Source organism: Leopardus geoffroyi, chromosome B4 (assembly GCF_018350155.1).
Source record: "Leopardus geoffroyi isolate Oge1 chromosome B4, O.geoffroyi_Oge1_pat1.0, whole genome shotgun sequence".
Taxonomy (NCBI): Eukaryota; Metazoa; Chordata; class Mammalia; order Carnivora; family Felidae; genus Leopardus; species Leopardus geoffroyi.
The window spans coordinates 29,685,812-29,703,756 of record NC_059341.1 but is presented as its reverse complement, the minus strand read 5'-3'; the positions used below and the strand labels follow the sequence as shown (position 1 = coordinate 29,703,756).

The window sequence follows — 17,945 nt, the reverse complement described above, 5'->3', positions numbered from 1 at the left end:
TAAAACACAAAGACTGTTACATTGGATTAAAAAATAACCAACCACAATGCCTTTTGTTTTAAAGTTACACAACTAATTCATAGCAATATGAAAAGATTGAAAGTAAAATGATGAAAAAATTATTCTATGCAAATAATTACATTAAGATACTATGTAAATATTAGGTAAAATGGACTAAAAGCACACAAAAAAGTTATTACAAAATGTCCATCATTAAGACAGAAATTTCAGTTCACTAAGAATATATAACATTTTAAAATTTGTGTATTTATTACATACGTATGTATATATCTGCATATAACATATTTATTATATACAGTAAAAAAGCCTTAGAAAAATAAAACAAAAATTGGCAGAACTACAAAGAGTAATAGAGAAATAAACAATCACAGTAGTTGAATTTAATATACTTTCCTCACAAATAATAAGCATAGAATCTCAATGAAATTAAGAAAGCACCAACAACATAATTAGTCAACTTGACCAAATGGATAACATACATGCACACACATTACAGATGTAGCATATATATATGTATATATGATACAGTATATAACATGCATTTATGATTGAATATATATATTCATGAACTGAAGAAAGAAATATATTAAATATCTTTTAATAATTTTTTTTATTTTAAATAATATTTTTAATTATTATACTTACTAGTAAATCCCACTTTTCTGGTAGCTCCAAGGGTCTTAATTTGAGATGAGCCTTTTGAGATTAAAACTTCATTATCTTCAGGTGAAAGATTTTTACCTGCTTTTTCATCCATTTTCTCAGCTACAAAAATAGAGACTTTTAACTAAATAAAAAGTAAAAGTTAACTCTCTTTATTTTTAATAAAGAACACCTTACAGTTTCTTTCCAGTTTTATAAAATTTAAGCAAATGAACACAATTTAAACAAATGATCAAACACCTCCCCCCACACACACACAAAACAAAACAAAACAAAACAAAACAAAACAAAACAAAATTCTGGTGAATTTTCAAAACAGACTATAAAATTAAATATAAAAATCATCACAGTGCTTTCCTGAAAGTATGTGAAGATACTTTTGTTACTTTATACACACATTTAGAAAGTTATAATTAGACTTTATTGTACTAAGGGCATTTACATTTTTTAAATACTTAAAAATTTTAAAACATATAGGATTGATGTAAAAGTTAGACTGATTAGAAAGTAATAATTCCAAAATAAGGAAATGAAATAGAAAGAAAGCTAAGTCAGGTAGGAAGAATACAGAGCACTCCAAAATAGAAATAATTAAATCCAAATGTATCAATAAGTACCATAATTATAAATGGATTATATGTTATAGGGATAGACAAAGACAGTCATACTAGATTTATAAATAATTTAATTATAGGTTATTTATAAGTGACACTACTAAATAATAATAATACAGAAAATTGGAAACTAAGTAGGTGAAAAAAGATATGTCATGTAAATGTAACCAAAATAAATACACAATAGTTATGTCACTGTCAGACGAAATAGGATTTTGGTCAAAAGACCTTAATGGAGACAGAATAAAATGGCACCTTTCAGAAAAAGAAATCATTGAATTCATAAGAAATTATCTAACATTTGTATTTTTATGCACCTAACAACAGACAGTGTAAGGAAAATTGGCAATATAATGAAAATAGTACTGCAGGAATAAATAGATAAGTCCACAATCATAATGCGAAAATTCAATATGCATCTCCCCATAATTGGTAGGACAAACAAAATTCAAGAAAATCAAGAAATACGAAATTTAAATAACACAATAAAAATCTGACTTAATAGATGTATGTAAGCTTGTAGCAGAATATACATTCATAAACAAAAGTCTGTTCAAATCAATTGAAATTTTAAATAATTTAATAATCATAATTATCATATTCACTACTGAGTCTTTTCTTTCTAACAGTTTTAAGTGTCAGGCAAAAGATTTTCATCTGATATCTTATCCATTTTCTGGGCCTCAAGGAGAAAGTCATAAAAGCACTAAATAGAGAACTGGATCTGTGGTAGAACTTTTGGATTTACAATATATGTTATTTATCCAACAATATGTTTTGTCATTTTTTAATGATATAAGCAAATCCTGTCTAGTTGAAATATAAATATCATGTGAATATACTTTCACTTGTGTGTATGTAAGCAGTCTTGCTACTTTTACAGAAACATTAAATATATTTAATTTAGAAATATTATTATAAACATTATTATATATACTTACATATTTAAAATGATTCTTTAGTTTTTTTAGAGTATTCACATTTTAGAATAAAGTCTAAAAATTTTTAATCAGATATGGCTAAGGAAAAACATATAAGGATAAAAAAATACAGAGAGTGAAAAAGTGAAAGAAAAGTAGGAAAAATTACCCAAGAAATGGGGTAATTAAAAGTAGAAATAACTAGATTATATATGATTGAGAACTACTTAAAAGACAAAGAATGAGCTGAATTTTAAGATATTTACACTTATAAGTTTCTTGCAAGAGATACAGCAAAATCACAAAGATACAAGAAACAGGATAGAAAAAAATATATGATGCAAATACCAACCAGAGGTTTATGGAGTTACGTTAATAGTAGATAAAGTAGTTTCGGGGGAAAATAAATAAAAACTTCCTAATTAAGACAAAATGTTCTGTCCTTGAAAGATATTATAAATCTTAACTTTATATACCATAAATAACAGAGTGTCATAAGATATAAATCATAAGCTGCCACAACTGCAAGAAAAAATAAATCCCAAAGTAAGATTTAACACATCTAATTCAGTAATTTTAAAACAAAGGGATAAATTATTAATAAGTATCTAAAGTGTGATGGGAATCATTACCAAAGAGTATATGGTTGAAGACATATTCATAAATCCAAAAGTGTTCTCCTGAATTTAATTAAAAATAATTCATAAGATTTACATTTAATTACTTGGTATCAAGATTCATATTTCTAGTAGTTTCAAGTTTTTTACTTTGAACTTGGTTTCTTAAAAATACAACTTTCTCCTCAGGAAATTGATTTTCCTGTGACATCATTTCATTGTTTTGCTTTTCAAGAGGAAATGCTAAGGAAAAAAAAAAACATAAATGTTTGAAATGTCTGGATATGCCAAAAAATCATCAAATTTTCTTCCCATGGAAGAAAAAAATCATGTGAATAATTTTCATTAGTGTGCGTGGAAGCCATTTACTTAATAATTACTGACCTTGCAAATACCAACCAAACAGTATTATTAATTTTGCTTTTGTCTCTATCTTAGGATATACATGCCTAATATTTACTTATTAATATTTAATATTTACTTATTTTTTGAGAGAGAGAGAGAGAAAGAGAGAGAGTGTGTAAGCATGGACAGGCGAGGGGCAGAGAGAGAAGGAGACACAGAATCTGAAGCAGGTTCCAGGCTCTGAGCTGTCAGCACAGAGCCCGATGCAGAGCTTGAACCCAGGAACCGTGAGATCTGACCAGAGCTGAAGTCAGACACTCAGCTGACTGAGCCACTCAGGTGCCCCAGGATATTCACACTTTAGATCTGAGTGTAAGGTTTCTGTAAAATATATGCCCAAAAAACATATTCATGAACGAAATGAAATCTGATGAGGTTAATTTAAAATAATTTAAAGCTTCCTATAATTACTATACTTACTTTTACGTCTTTCCTTTCTGGAAGTTATTTGTTTCTTTACTTGCACTTGGGATTTTGATGCTGAATCTTGACTCGCAAACATAAGATTCTCATCAGGTATGCCAAAATAAGCTATAGAAAGAGATAGATTTAGTCTATGAACTGGAAAAACAGATCTATTGTGAAATCCCTAGATTTCAAATTTATAACAAATGCACAGTAGCATTTTCCTTCATTTTTATAAGGTCATAAGTGAATTATTATAATGCTAGAACTGTTATGAAAATGGCTGATTTCAAAACTGTCTCATTATTTCATAAATAAACCTAAGTAACAAATACATTTTATGTTGGTCTTCAGGTATCATGGGTGATTTATACTTAGGCTAATACACAATAATAGACCAAGCAATGAAAACTCATATGCACAAGAGTATTCATTACAGTCTTTTTTGTAATTCCAAAATACTTAAAACCATTTAAATGTTAAAGCATGGAGATTGGCCAAATAAACTGATACATATATCTCAACTACAGAACTGGTATAATATGAATACTTCTATAATGGTAGATAATTGTACATATGTATGTATGTATGTATATATGTATATGTAAGACATTCTTTACCCATCTGCACTGATACATTTGATGCTTGTCTGATGTCATTTTATGAAACACTGGTTGAAATACTGGTGGGCTGGTGCCCTTTTATATTTAGACTCTTGTTTATATTATCACAAGTGAAAAAAAGGCTTAATTGTGACTTTCAAATTAGTTTATTGTCTGAATTAACCAACTTCATAGCTAGCAGCTCTCTCTCAGTAACAAATGATGACAGTGTGGCCCAATTAAACCTCTCACATTTCTCAATTTGACCTTATGTCAGAATGACACTATTACAGGTCAGAAGTGCCCAATTGTCAAAATCTCCCAAGAACTGTAATCTCACAGATTCAGCTAAAAGATACTTTGAGGTATTACTGGAGAGTTATTGGGCCTTGGTGGATACTTAATGTGTGTCCTATGACTGTGAAATAGTCTTATGATTTGAAATTCCAGGCTGAGGGTATTAATGCTTTTACTTTTGTTTTCTAGTTATCTTTGCATATTCACAATTTAGGTTAGAGTGTAAAGTTTCTATAAAACATATGCTCAAAAGTGTCCTCATGAACCAAAGAAAAAAATCTTCTGATGGGTTTAAAATAATTTAAACTTATCCATAATTATTATACTTACTATGGCGCCTTTTCTTTCTGTAAGTTATTTGTTTCTCTACTTGCATTTGGGGTTGTGACACTGAATCTTCATTCACTAGCATTAAATTTTCATCTGGTACTCCAAAATGAGCTAAATAAAGAGATGCATTTAGTTCACTAAATGGAAAAGCAGATCTATGAAAACTCCAGATTTAAATTTATAACAAGTGTACAATAGCATTTTCTTTTTATAGCTATAAATAAATTGTCCTAATGGTTGATCTGACATGGAAATGATAAGAAAAGTTTTAATTGATACTACTGAGGCTGTCTCATTATGTCCTAAATATTCTGAGGCAACAAATACACTTCATAACAGTCTCCACTTTTGGGTTATTTATATACTAGGTTAATTGATAACAATAAACCAACCAACAAAAATGCATATGTACAAGGTCTATTCATTACAATATTGTTTGCAATTGCAAAATATTTAAAACCATCTAAATGTTTAAGAATAGGATATTGTTGAATAAACTAAGGTATATGTTATAAATTATGGTATAGTATAATCTATGGCATATTACATGGTATAAACTGCTTTATGTATTTGCATAAAGTTAATAAATATTTCTATAAACTGACAAAAAGAGCTAATGTTTAAGTGGAAAAACTCTTTAAAAAAGTGTATCTAGTATGCTAACTTTTGGGTCAGAAAGAAGTAATCAGAAACAAATAGAGAAATAGATATTAAATTCACAAAATAGAGGAAAAATAAACATGAAAATAATACAGTTACTTACCTATAAGAAGATGGGATGGGAGAGAAGTCTAAGGAATGCAAAGAGAAGGACATATATCTTTTGCATAATATTTGCTTTTTGAAGCAGGTTAATGCTCTCTATACATTCCAAAAATAAAATTAAATCAACAAGAATAAGAAGAGGAAGCTAACACTGAATGCAAGTGAAATGACTCTAGTGAAGGGATAAAAATAACAATACTAATCCAAATAAGTCATCAATACAGTGTTTGAAAAATACCCTCAATCTTAGACAAGAATATAGGGGGCAGATTGCAAGAAAAATCACTAAATCATTTGAATAGACTTATTTTTGTAGTGGTATGTGCTGAGCAGTTCCTTAATGAAGTTGAAGCATTATAGGATTGAGCAACTACATGCTCAGGCTCTTAGCTCCAATAAAGATTCAAGATTAACACTGGAAGAAAGAATATACACATATGAAATGGAGGAAGGCAAGAATGAGACATGAGAGATTAGAATTGAAGGTGTCCAAGAATCCTCATGATTTCTAAAACATGTATATGCACAATATGCATGTATATGTTCACATGCACATGTATGCATGAATATGTGTGTGTGTGTGTGTGTGTGCGTGTATCTCAATATATATTAGTATAAGTGTATAAATTATGGAGTGCAGATCCAAGTTAAAATCCTATGTGTAATCTTTCAGGTTCAACCCATAGAAAATTACAAAGTTTTTACCTGGCAGTTATCATATGAAAAAGCTTCCTACTCCACACTAGGCCTAAAACACAGCTGGTGTGCTGATCTTTGCAAGGAAGTACAATCATGTATTCAGGCCTCTCCAGGTCAGCATTCCCTAGACCAGCTGTTCCATTCATAGACTTCAAATGAGGCACTGTACTGTTCAGGTGACTCTGCTTGGGCTACCTTCCTGGGGAAGCCTTGAGGACAACTTTCTCCTTTCTGACTTAGTTTTCAGTACTTTTCCACTCCTAGCCCTTCCCAAGTCCCTCCATATCCTGGCACCATAAAATGGCAAGAGCCTTTTGTTTGAGGATCCTTCAGCAGTGAGAGACAATCTCCCTCTGCATTTGTGATGAACATCTAACACTCCCCTGGTTCCTTTAATGGGGAAAAATGGAACATTGTTAAAGTTGGCCCTTTCCTGTTTTGACTCTTGCTTATAAAATATCATAGTAATTAGATAAAGTAATTAAATTACTTTCAGTTTGGCTTATTAATTGACCAACTCAACAACTGTCAGTGCTTTATCTGACAAATTGGTGAACTGAGCAGAATGGTTAATAGAGTACACTGACTTTCTATCTAGAAGGCAAACACCCTCAACTTCCCATAGGGCACTTTTGAGAGGTATTAGAGAAATCCATCAGACACTCTCCAGTGATGTTAGTGGGTCATTTTCAAGAGTCTGAGTGTTCCATGGGTACTTCATCAGCCATGCCAATAAACTCAGAAAATACTAGTGGATCCTGGGGGTGTTTCGGGTAGTGGTAGCAACTGGTTACATAACTTTTTCAGGTATTAGGGGGATCACTGGTGCTTCCCTTTAGCCTCTAATTCCTTGGTCAAACTCATACGGTGGTCCAAAATACAGATCCAAAAGAGAGACTCTAGGAAAGCTAGAGAAGTAATTCCCTAACTGCTGATATAGTCCCTCAGTGATGACAAGAAAATTCATCAGAGACTCTGAATGCTGAGTTGTACCCAGTTACCATTGTTAGGTGTAAATATGGTTCTGGCACCAAAAAACAGCCTACAACACAGCAAATTTTTGTTAAGATTCATACCTGAAATAAAAAAAGAACAAAGAGCTCTTTGGGATCACTTTGTTTAGTAATCTGACACTCTTAGAGACTTGGATAGTTTGCCTCCTTAATGAAGGGGGTAATCTTGTTAAACTTAGTGAGAATGGCACCTCGAGGGTATGACATTAAAGACCCCCCACTTCCAGAGTACAATAACAGCAGCCACTTTGCCTAAGGAAAAACAGGAGGATGGCACTGGGTTGGAAGAATGCAAGCACTCAACACCATCTACATTCTCAGCTGGATAGTATATTGACTCTGAGAGATTTGGCCCACACATGATGAGGTCTTTGGCACTGAACAACATGGATGAATCATCCTTCCATGGATATAGTTTCCTGTGAGCCACCCTACTGGTCTCTTAGATGTACAAATGAGGTTTGTTCATCCAGTTCTTATGGGTTATTGAACTCAATTAAACCTCCTTAAAGGTCATGTTGATCAGTTTGAGACATAATCCAGATCTTCACTGACAATTATTGAGTTTGTAAAACATGGCTCCTGCCCAGATAGCAAAGACTGACCAGAAGAAAGAGTGATGTAAAAATGGTAAGCCTGTGTCCTCCCCTAGACCATTTAGGCTAGAGTATCCCAAAGAAATCTCTAGATCTGGTTACTCAACAGTAGGTTCCTAAAGAGGAGACTGATAAGCTTTGTTACCAAGGGACTCATGGTCAAGTAGTGGGTGGCCTGTGGCTCCAGCAGTCTGCTCAATTAGAGTCTTCAGAATGATCCTCTTATGATTAATACATGTGCTATTCTTTCTGTGCCTCCCAGAGAATCTAGGGCTGAATTAAAGAGCCCTGTCAACTTTAAACAGATGTCTCAGCTTTCAAAAATATGCAAGACTAGGGGTTGGGCCAAGGTCCCAGAGTCCCTAGTGGAAAATAATGGTCCTGTACCAAGTTCAGAACTCAATTTATTAGGCCTTCTGGATATTGGTGCATAATTAGCTGTGATCTCCACAATCCTTCACACTATAATGAAGGGGTTATGGGGTAAAACTGTGTCCACTCCTGCCAAAAAGTATAGAATTCCTATCCCTGATTACTTCAGAATGTGACCTTATTTGGAAATAGGGTATTTAAAAAGGTAATCCAGTTAAAATGAGGTCATTATACTAGGCCTTAATCTGATATAAATGGTATCTTTATAAAAACAAGAAACTTGAGCACAGAGACAGACACATATATAGGGAGAACACCATATGAAGATGAAGGCACAGATCAGGGTGATGCATCTATAAGAGAAGAAATGTCAAATATTGCCAGAAAACCACCAGAAGGTAGGAAAGAGGCATGAAACATCTGATTCTGGATTTTTACTTGCTGACTGTATGACAATAGTTTTTTGTTCTTTAAGCCACTCAGTTTATGGTATTTTGTTATGCCAGTTTAAGCAAACTAACACAGATTTTTGGATCAGGAAGTGGGCTACTGCTGTAACAAGTACAAAAAAAATGTTGAAATGTCTTTGGAATTGGGTAATGGGTAGGAAACTACAAGAGTTTTGAACAGCATGATAAAAACAAAAAAAACTAGGGGTGCCTGGGTGGCTCAGTCAGTTAAGTGTCTGACTCAGTTTCAGCTCAGGTCAGGATCTTAGTTTTGTGAGTCTGAGCCCAACATCAGGGATTCTCTCTGTCTCCCTCTCTCTCCTGCCTTTCCCCAATTTATGTTACCTCTGTCTCTCTCAAATAAATAAACTTAAAAAAAAAACTAGATTACCTTAAAAAGATTGTTGGAAAAATGGACATTAAAGGTGATTCTGGTGAGGGCTAAGAAAGAAAGGGGGAGAGCTTTACAAAAAGGTTTTATTATCTTAGGCAATACATATATCATCATGAAGAGAATGTTGTTAGAAATACGAATGATAAAAGAAGTTCTAATAACATTAAAAGGGTTATTTACCATATTCAAGTGGCATTTATTCAAGGATGGATCAACATCTGCAAATCAATCGATGTGACACATCACATTAACAAAATGAAGGATAAAAATCATATGATTACCTCAATAGATGCAGAAAAATCTTTTGGCAAAATTCAACATCCATTCATGATAAAAACTGTCAACAGAATGCTTATAGAGGGAATGTATTTCAACATAATAAAGACCACATATGATAATCCCACAGCTAATAAGATCAACAGTGGAAACCTGAAAGGTTTTTCTCTAAGATTAGAAACAAGACAAGGATCTGTACTCTTACAACTCTATCAGAAAGAGAAATTAAGAAAAGTCCATTTACAATAGCATTCAAAATAATAAAATACTTTGGAATAAATTTTACTAAGGGGTCAAAAGACCCATACCCTAAAAACTATAAGACATTGATGAAAGAAATTGAAGAAGACAAAAATAAATGGAAAGATATTCCATGCTCATGGATTGAGAGAATTAATATTGTGAAAATATTCACACCACCTATAACAATCAAGAGATTCAATGCAATCCTTATCAAAATTCCAATGATGACTTCCAGGGAAGATGGCAGAGTAGAAGGACCCTAAGCTCACCATGTCACAGATACAACTGGAAAACACTCACATCAGTGTAAATAACCCAGAAAATGACCCAAAGACAGTAAGAACAAACTCCACAGCTAAATGTAGAGAAGCTGTCACACTGAAAAGGGTAGGGAGGGCAGAGATGCAGAGGGGAGCTAAAGGGACCCATAGGACTGTCCACAGGAGCAAAGGGCACTGCAGGTGAGGAGACGGGAGAGAAACAGCCTATCACACTGGGGAGCCCAAATGGCAAAGACAAATCCCTATAACATTTGGCTTTGAAAACCAGACGGGCTGAATTTTGTGAGTTCTTGTAAACAGTGGGACTTAAGACCTGAAACTTTAAAAAGTATTGGGCTCGGCTCTCTGGGAGCTGGGAGGGTGAAAGGAAACTGAATCCCTGCCCTAAAAGAGACAGCACAGCACACAGCCCTGCAGAAATACAGCATAGAAACAGCAGTTTGGAAAACACCTGGGCCATTAAGTAGGAATATTTGTTTACTTATCCCAAAGCATGTGCTGGAGGGGCAGAGATCCTTGGGAGACTCTCCAGGAACAAAGGACCTACCCACAGCCATTTCTTTTCCCACCCTCTAGCCTAAACACATGGTCACCTTTGCGAACCAGCACTACCCTAACACTTGATTCCTAAATTGCTAACACCATACATCCTGTCCACAGGCTTCTGCAGATCTTCCCCCTCCAATATACTGTTGACCAGAGCCCATCCAAAGTGATGTCATAAGACTTTAATATGTAAGCAGCCCTGATTGGGGCCAGCACCACTCCAAAGTGACTCTTCCCCCTGAGGAGAGAACAGTACAATCCCAGCAGTGGGTGGGGTGGTCCGCACCCACCAATGAAAGCTTCACAGGAGACAACACAGGGAACACACCCTGCAGTTCAATGATACTGCATCTCTGATAAATGCCAGGTCTAACTCAACTCAAGCCTAAGGCAGCCCCAGACTGGATCACTAACACTACAGGGACCAAGCACTGGCCACAACAGGTAAAAATTCATGTAACTTCTCAGCCACAATAGCAGAGCACATGCAACACACATAGGAGATACCTCTGAAGTGCCAGGTTCAGGTGAACAGAGGACACTGCTCTGCAGGGCACTATAGAAACCCTTCTTCATAAGGCCACTACTTTCAAGTGTAGGAGATATAACTGACTTTCCTAGCACAGAGAAACAGACAAAATGAGGAGACAGAGGAATATGTCTCAAATAAAAGAACAGGACAAAATAGGTGAAGATTAAGAGTACACTTATCTTGAGAAGCACTGATTGATCTATAGAATTATTAAATCACTATATTGTACACCTGAAACAAATAGAACAATGTATGCTAACATTACTGAAATCAAAATTCAAATTTTTTTAATTCCTATGGTATTTTCATAGAAATAGAACAAATGATCCTAAAATTAAATGGAGCCACAAAAGATCCCAAACATTCAAAGTAATCTTGAGAAAGAACAAAGCTTGAAGCATCACACTTGCATATTTCAAACTATATTACAAAGCTATAGCAATCAAAACAATATAGTATTGTCATAAAAACTGACACATATCAATGGGACAGAATTGGGAGCCCAGAAATAAGCCTGCACATATACAGTCAATTAAACTATGAACAGAGCCAATAATATACAATGGGGAAACACAGTCTCTTTTTATTTTTAATTTAAATTTTAGTTAATATACAGTGCAATATTGGTTTTAGGAATATAATTCCATATTCACCACTTACATACAACATCCAGTGATTATCACAAAAAGTGCCTTCCCTGATACCTATTCACCCATCTAGCCCATCTCCCACCACCTTCCCTCCATCAACCCTCAGTTTGTTCTCTATCGTTAAGAGTCTCTTATGGTTTGTTTCCCTCTCTTCTCCCCCACCCTTCCCATATGTTCATCTGTTTTCTTTCTTAAATTTCACATATAAATAGAAACATATTGTATTTGTCTTTCTTATTTCACTTAGCATAATACATTCTAGCATCCTCCACATCATTGGAAATGGCAAGATATCATTCTTTTTGATGACTGAGTGTATACACATACATACATATACACTACATCTTCTTTACCCATTCATCAGTAGATAAACATCTGGGCTCTCTCCATATTTTGGCTATTGCTGATAGCGCTGCTAAAACATTGGAGTGCATGTACTCTTTCAAATCTGTATTTTTGTACCCTTGGGGAAATACCTAGTAGTGCAATTGCTGGGTTGTAGGGTAGTTCTATTTTTAGTTTTCTGAGGAACCTCCATACTGCTCTCCAGAGTGGCTGCAACAGTTTGCATTCCCACCAACAGTGCAAGAGGTTTCCCCTTTTTCTGCATCCTCACCAACACCTGTTGCTTCTGGTGTTGTTAATTTTAGCCATTCTGACAGGTATGAGGTGGTATCTCATCATGGTTTTGATTTTTATTTCTCAAATGATGATTGATTTTGAGCATTTTTTCATGTGTCTGTTAGCCAGCTGGATGTCTTCTTTGGAAAAGGGTTTATTCATGTCTTCTGTACATTTTTTAAGTGGGTTGTTTGATTTTTGTGTGTTGAGGTTGATGTTTTTTATATATTTTAGATACTAACCTTTTATCTAATGTCACTTGCAAATTTCTTCTCCTATTCCGTTGGGAGTTTTGTTGATTGTTTCCTTTAATGTGCAGAAGATTTTTATCTTGATGAAGTTCTAGTAGTTTATGTTTGCTTTCATTTCCCTTGCCTCGGGTGACCAGTCTAGAAAGAGGTTGCTCCAGATGAGGTCAAAGAGGTTACTGCCTGTGTTCTCCTCTAGGATTTTGATGGTTTCCTGTCTCACATTCAGGTCTTTCATTTAGAATTTATTTTTTGGTTGGTGCAAAAAAGTGGTCCAGTTTCATTATTTTGCATGTTGCTTTCCAGTTTTCCCAGTACCATTTGTTTAACAGACTGTCTTTTTTTCCATTGGATATTCTTTTCTGCTTTGTTGAAGATTAGTTGACCATATAGTTGTGGGCCTATTTCTGGGTTTTCTATTCCATTCGACAAGTCCATTTTTGCCAGTATCATACCTTCTTGATGATTACAGCATTGTAATGTAGCTTGAAATCCAGAATCTTGATACCTCTAGTTTTTTCTTTATCAGGATTGCTTTGGTTATTTGGGGTATTTTGTGGTTCCATACAAATTTTAGGATTGTTTATTCTAGCTCTGTGAAGAATTGTGGTGTTATTTTGATAGGGATTTCATTAAATGTGTAGATTACTTTGGGTAGTATAGACATTTTAACAATATTTTTCTTCCAATCCATGAACATGTAATGTTTTCCCATTTCTTTGTGTCCTCCACTTACTTTCACAAATCTTCTATAGTTTTCAAAGTACAGATCTTTTATCTCTTTAGTTAGGTTTATTCCTAGGTATTTTATTGTTTTTCATGCAATTATAAATTCCTTGATTTCTTTTTCTGCTGCTTCATTATTGGTATATAGAACTGCAACAGATTTCTTCACATTGATTTTATATCCTGAGTCTTTGCTGAATTCATGTACTAGTTCTAGAAATTTTTTGGTGGAGCCTTTCTGGTTTTCTACATAGAGTATCACATCATCTACAAATAGTGAAATTCTGATTTCTTCCTTGCTTATTTGTATGCCCTTTATTTCTTTTTGTTGTCTGATTGCTGAGGCTAAGACATCTAGTACTATGTAAAATAGCAATGGGGAGAGTGGGCACACTTTTCTTGTTCCTGACCATGGGGGATAGTCTCTCAGGTTTTCCCCACTGAGGATAATATTAGTTGTGAATATTTCATACATGATCTTTATAATGTTATGTTCCATTTTTCCCTATTTTGTTAAGGGTTTTTTTTTTTATCAATAATGGATTCTGACAATGGATTTTGACAATAATGTCAAATGTTTCTTCTGCATGTTGACAGGATCATATGGTTCTTGTCCTTTCTTCTATTAATGTGGTGCCTCATGTTGATTGATTTGTGAATATTGAACCAGCCCTGCAGCCCAGGAAAAGTACCGCTTGATTATGGTGAATAATTTTTTAAGGTGTTGTTGAATTTGATTTGCTAGTATCTTATTGAGAATTTCTGCATCCAGGTTCATCAGAGATATTGGTAATTCTTTTTAGTAGGGCCTCTGTTTGGCTTTAGAATTAAGGTAACACTGGGTTCATAGAATGAGTTTGGAAGCTTTTATTCCATTTCTATTTTTGGAACAGTTTGAAAAGAATAGGTAATAACTCTTCTTGAAATGTCTGTTAGAATTCGGGGAGCTCATCTGGCCCAGGACTCTTGTTTGTTTGGAGATTGTTGATTACTGATCCAATCTCTTTGCTTGTTATGGGTCTGTTCAAGTTTTTTATTTCTTCTATTTCTTCCTGCTTCAGTTTTGGTGGTTTGTATGTTTTTAGGAATTTGTCCATTTCATCCAGACTGCCCAGTTTGTTGGCATATAATTTTCATAGTATTTTCTTATAATTGTTTGTATTTCTGTAGTGTTGGTTGTGATCTTTCCTCTTTCATTTGTGATTTTATCTATTTGGGTTCCTTTTTTTATAATGTGGCTAGTTTTATCAATTTTATTCTTTCAGTGAATCAGTTTCATTGATCTTTTCTTCTGCTGATCTCTGCAACAGGGTTCCTCTGGAGTCTTCTGTGTTTCTTTCAAGCCCAGCTAGTATTCTTATGACTGTTGTCATAAATTCTTTTTCAGTTATCTGATCTCAAAACAGCTGTGTTTGAGGGACCAGGAATCTTTAGGGTCCCCCTACTTTTCCACCATCATAAGTCCTTTGTCTCTTTAAAAAACAGTGTTGCACCCCCCCCCCCCCACCAAATTGCTTCATGAAAATGAAGAATATGTAGTTGAAAACTGGAGGAGAGTTAATCCTTGTATAAAGTAGTAGAGAACTTGACTGAACTGTGTTCTGTTGGGTAGAAAGTAGAACTTGTAAGCAATAAATGTGGATATTTAGTTGAATTTTCTAAGCAATGTGTTTAAGGCACAGTTTGATTTCTTTGTTGTTATAGGAAAATGCCAAAGGAAAGAGATAAATTGAAGAAAATATTTTAAGCAAAAAGAACCAGAACATGAAGATTTAGAAAATTCTCAGCCTATTTATATTTAAAGCAAAAAGAAAGAAAGCATACTTTGAAGTCACAACCCAATTTTCTGGCTAGACAACTGTTTTTATAAAGAAATTTTGGATGTGAGTTGTGGATCTAATCAACTATTACAGCAGAAACACTGCCAGCCTGGACCAAAGGGAACAGAGATAGAATAAAATGAAGGAAGGCTGTCAGACTTCTGTAAGACTTTTTAGAGAAAAAAGTGAATTGATAAAGCCATTCTATGATGAAATATGCTATTCTACAAGAAAAGGGAAGAATAACTCCAAAGGGTAGTTTAAACGTCACTGGAGCTACCACTGCTACCAGAGGCCGAGGGCAAAGGCCAAAAGGTTAGGCTGTTGTCTCTTCTGTTCCAAAGAGTGGGGCTGCCACCCATAGCTAAAGTAGGGCCAAACTCCAGATTTCTAAGGGAATAGTGCATGAAGCTAATAGGAATTATTCTCGAGCCTTGAAATCTAACCTAATCTAATTCTCAAGATTTGAAAACTGGCTTAAGACCTATGGCCTCTTTTTTCCTTCTAATTTCTGCTTTTGGGAATAGAAATGCCTGTTCTATGCCTGTCCCACTATTGTATTATTGGGAGAATATAATTTGATGTTTAGTTTTACAGGTTCTCAGATGGAGAAGAATTTTGCCTCAGGATTAAACATACTCCAAGTATTACCCATAACTGGATGACTTAGATGATGATATTTGGGACTTTGAGTTGATGATATTTAGGTGAGATGCTGGAGTTAAAACTGGGGACCTAGGAATGAGGTGAGTATATTTTGCATGTGGGAAGGACATGGATATTTAGAAGCCAGAGAATAGATTGTTATGGGTTGAACTGTGTTCTCCAACACCAAAAATATGTAGAATTCCTAACCACAAGCAACTCAGAATAAATACCTTGTCTTTATAAATATAATCAAGTTAAAGTGAGGTCATTAGAGTGGTCCTTAATCCAATATGAATGGTGTCATCAAAACAGGATATTTGGAAAAGGGACATGCACATGGGGAGAACATGATTTGAGGATGAAAGCAGAAATAAGAGCCTCTATAAGGCAAGGAAAACAAAATATTACCAGCAAACTATCAACAGCTAGAACAAAAACATTAAACAGACTCTCAGTAACAATCCCTCAGATGGGACCATCACTGATGACACCTTGATATCAGAATTCCAACCTCTAGAACTTTAAGACAGTAATATTCTGTTGTTTAAGTTATCCAGTTTGTGGTCCTTGGTTATGGAAGCCCTGGGAATCTAATACAAAGGAGAAACAGATAACACTTTCTGTTTTGGTGTCTGAGTCCAAAACCACCAGCACCTTTACCAGATACAACTGTGTGTGAGTCACATTGGACCATTACAGACCTCCATTGTTATGACCTCCACTAATGAATATATATTGATATAGATGTTTTGCCTAAGGGTATCTCTGACTGAATTCACTCCCAAGCCATCAAGGAAATTACTGCAGTTAGAGCCATTTTATGGGGCATGTGAGGACCATGAACCTATTCTGCTAATAGTGCCTAGAGTGCTAGTGTCTACCCCCCAAAAATCAATTAACTAGGGGAGAAAAGATATAAATACCTTCATTTATGAGCTTCATGAACCCAAAGTTTTCTGTGAGACTAGTTCTCCATTCAATAGTTCCGTCTGGCCTGTGTACATGGTCCCAGGTACACTGAGAGTCGATTGATTGTGGCTCAGTGACATAGTACAGCCCTGTGCACTAATAAGTAACTGATGATGGGACTGTCACAGAGGGTATTGCCCAAGATAAAGGAAATCAGTGTACAATAATTGACTTCTCAGACTCCTTTTTCATCCTCACCATCCATATAGATGATCAGAATCATTTTACACTTCTATGGAATGAATCACAATGTACAACTAAAGTTCATAAGTCTACCTATTCCCCCACTGTCATCAATGGATAGGGCATAACCTAGAAAAAATCCCATTCCTAGAGGGAGCATAAATTTCTACTATGTCGATGATGACATTTTCCTGGTGGGTCCAGACAAGGGCAACATAAAATGACTGCTGCCTTGTTGGCCTACAAGTAGCAACACAGCTAGGCCATTACTACAAACAAGGTAGAAAGACTTAAAATCCAGGATATGATCTAGAAAGAGGCACCACATCTTATTCTAGAGGAGGAAATTGCCAAGCCTTTGGTCCACTATATCTCAACATATACAAAGAGTCCTAGTGATTTTGGAACTACTCAGCTACTGGTTTATTCATATTTTCCAAACAGGGATCTAATGGCATCCATCTTGGGTTACCAGTAAGGCCACTATTTTTGATTAGTCCCGTAACCAACAGAATGCCTATTTTGACTAGGGAACTCCCAATGAGTCAGTGAGAATAATAGGTGATAAGACTGCTGACCAGAATCATATTTCTAGATTCACTTGTGTTGGTCATGTTGATTATCAGTCTCAATCAAACCTCTTCATAAGATCATGTCAATACATCTACAACACAATCCATAGCTTAACTGACACATTTCAGGACATGGTAAAAGTGTCTATTGCCTAGAGAAAAAACATTGACCAATGGAGAGAATGTCATGAAAATAGCAACTCTGATGAAAAATCCAGGCAATGGCCTTACAGAAGTCATCTTTGAATCTAGTTGCCAAACAATGGGGTCTCTCAAAGGAACAAATTGGTGGGCTCTCTACCAACAATTTATGGCTAGGTTGTGAGTCATGAGGTTCCCACATAGTAATGGCTACTATGACTAATACAAGTGCTATTCCTTCCAAATATCCCAGTGAACCTTGAGACTTGTGTAGTTTACTTCCTTGATGAAGGGGGTAATCTTTTAAAACTTAGTGAGAGTGACACT

General features: G+C 34.9%; 1 protein-coding gene across 12 annotated transcripts in view; it reads right to left on the bottom strand.

Moving 5' to 3' along the window:
• The window catches only part of LOC123590304 (coiled-coil domain-containing protein 7-like), a 292,262-nt gene that overhangs the window by 111,808 nt on the left and 162,509 nt on the right, over nt 1-17,945 (bottom strand). For all 12 annotated transcript variants that reach the window (XR_006708711.1, XM_045463300.1, XM_045463308.1 and 9 more), the window contains 3 exons: nt 4,875-4,985; nt 3,661-3,771; nt 667-786 (listed from right to left, as the gene is read on the bottom strand). Coding sequence is in view for 11 of the 12 variants with exons in the window: in XM_045463300.1 (XP_045319256.1) it covers nt 667-786; nt 3,661-3,771; nt 4,875-4,985 (342 nt within the window). In the remaining variant the exon portion in view is untranslated. The remainder of the gene's footprint in view (nt 1-666; nt 787-3,660; nt 3,772-4,874; nt 4,986-17,945) is intronic.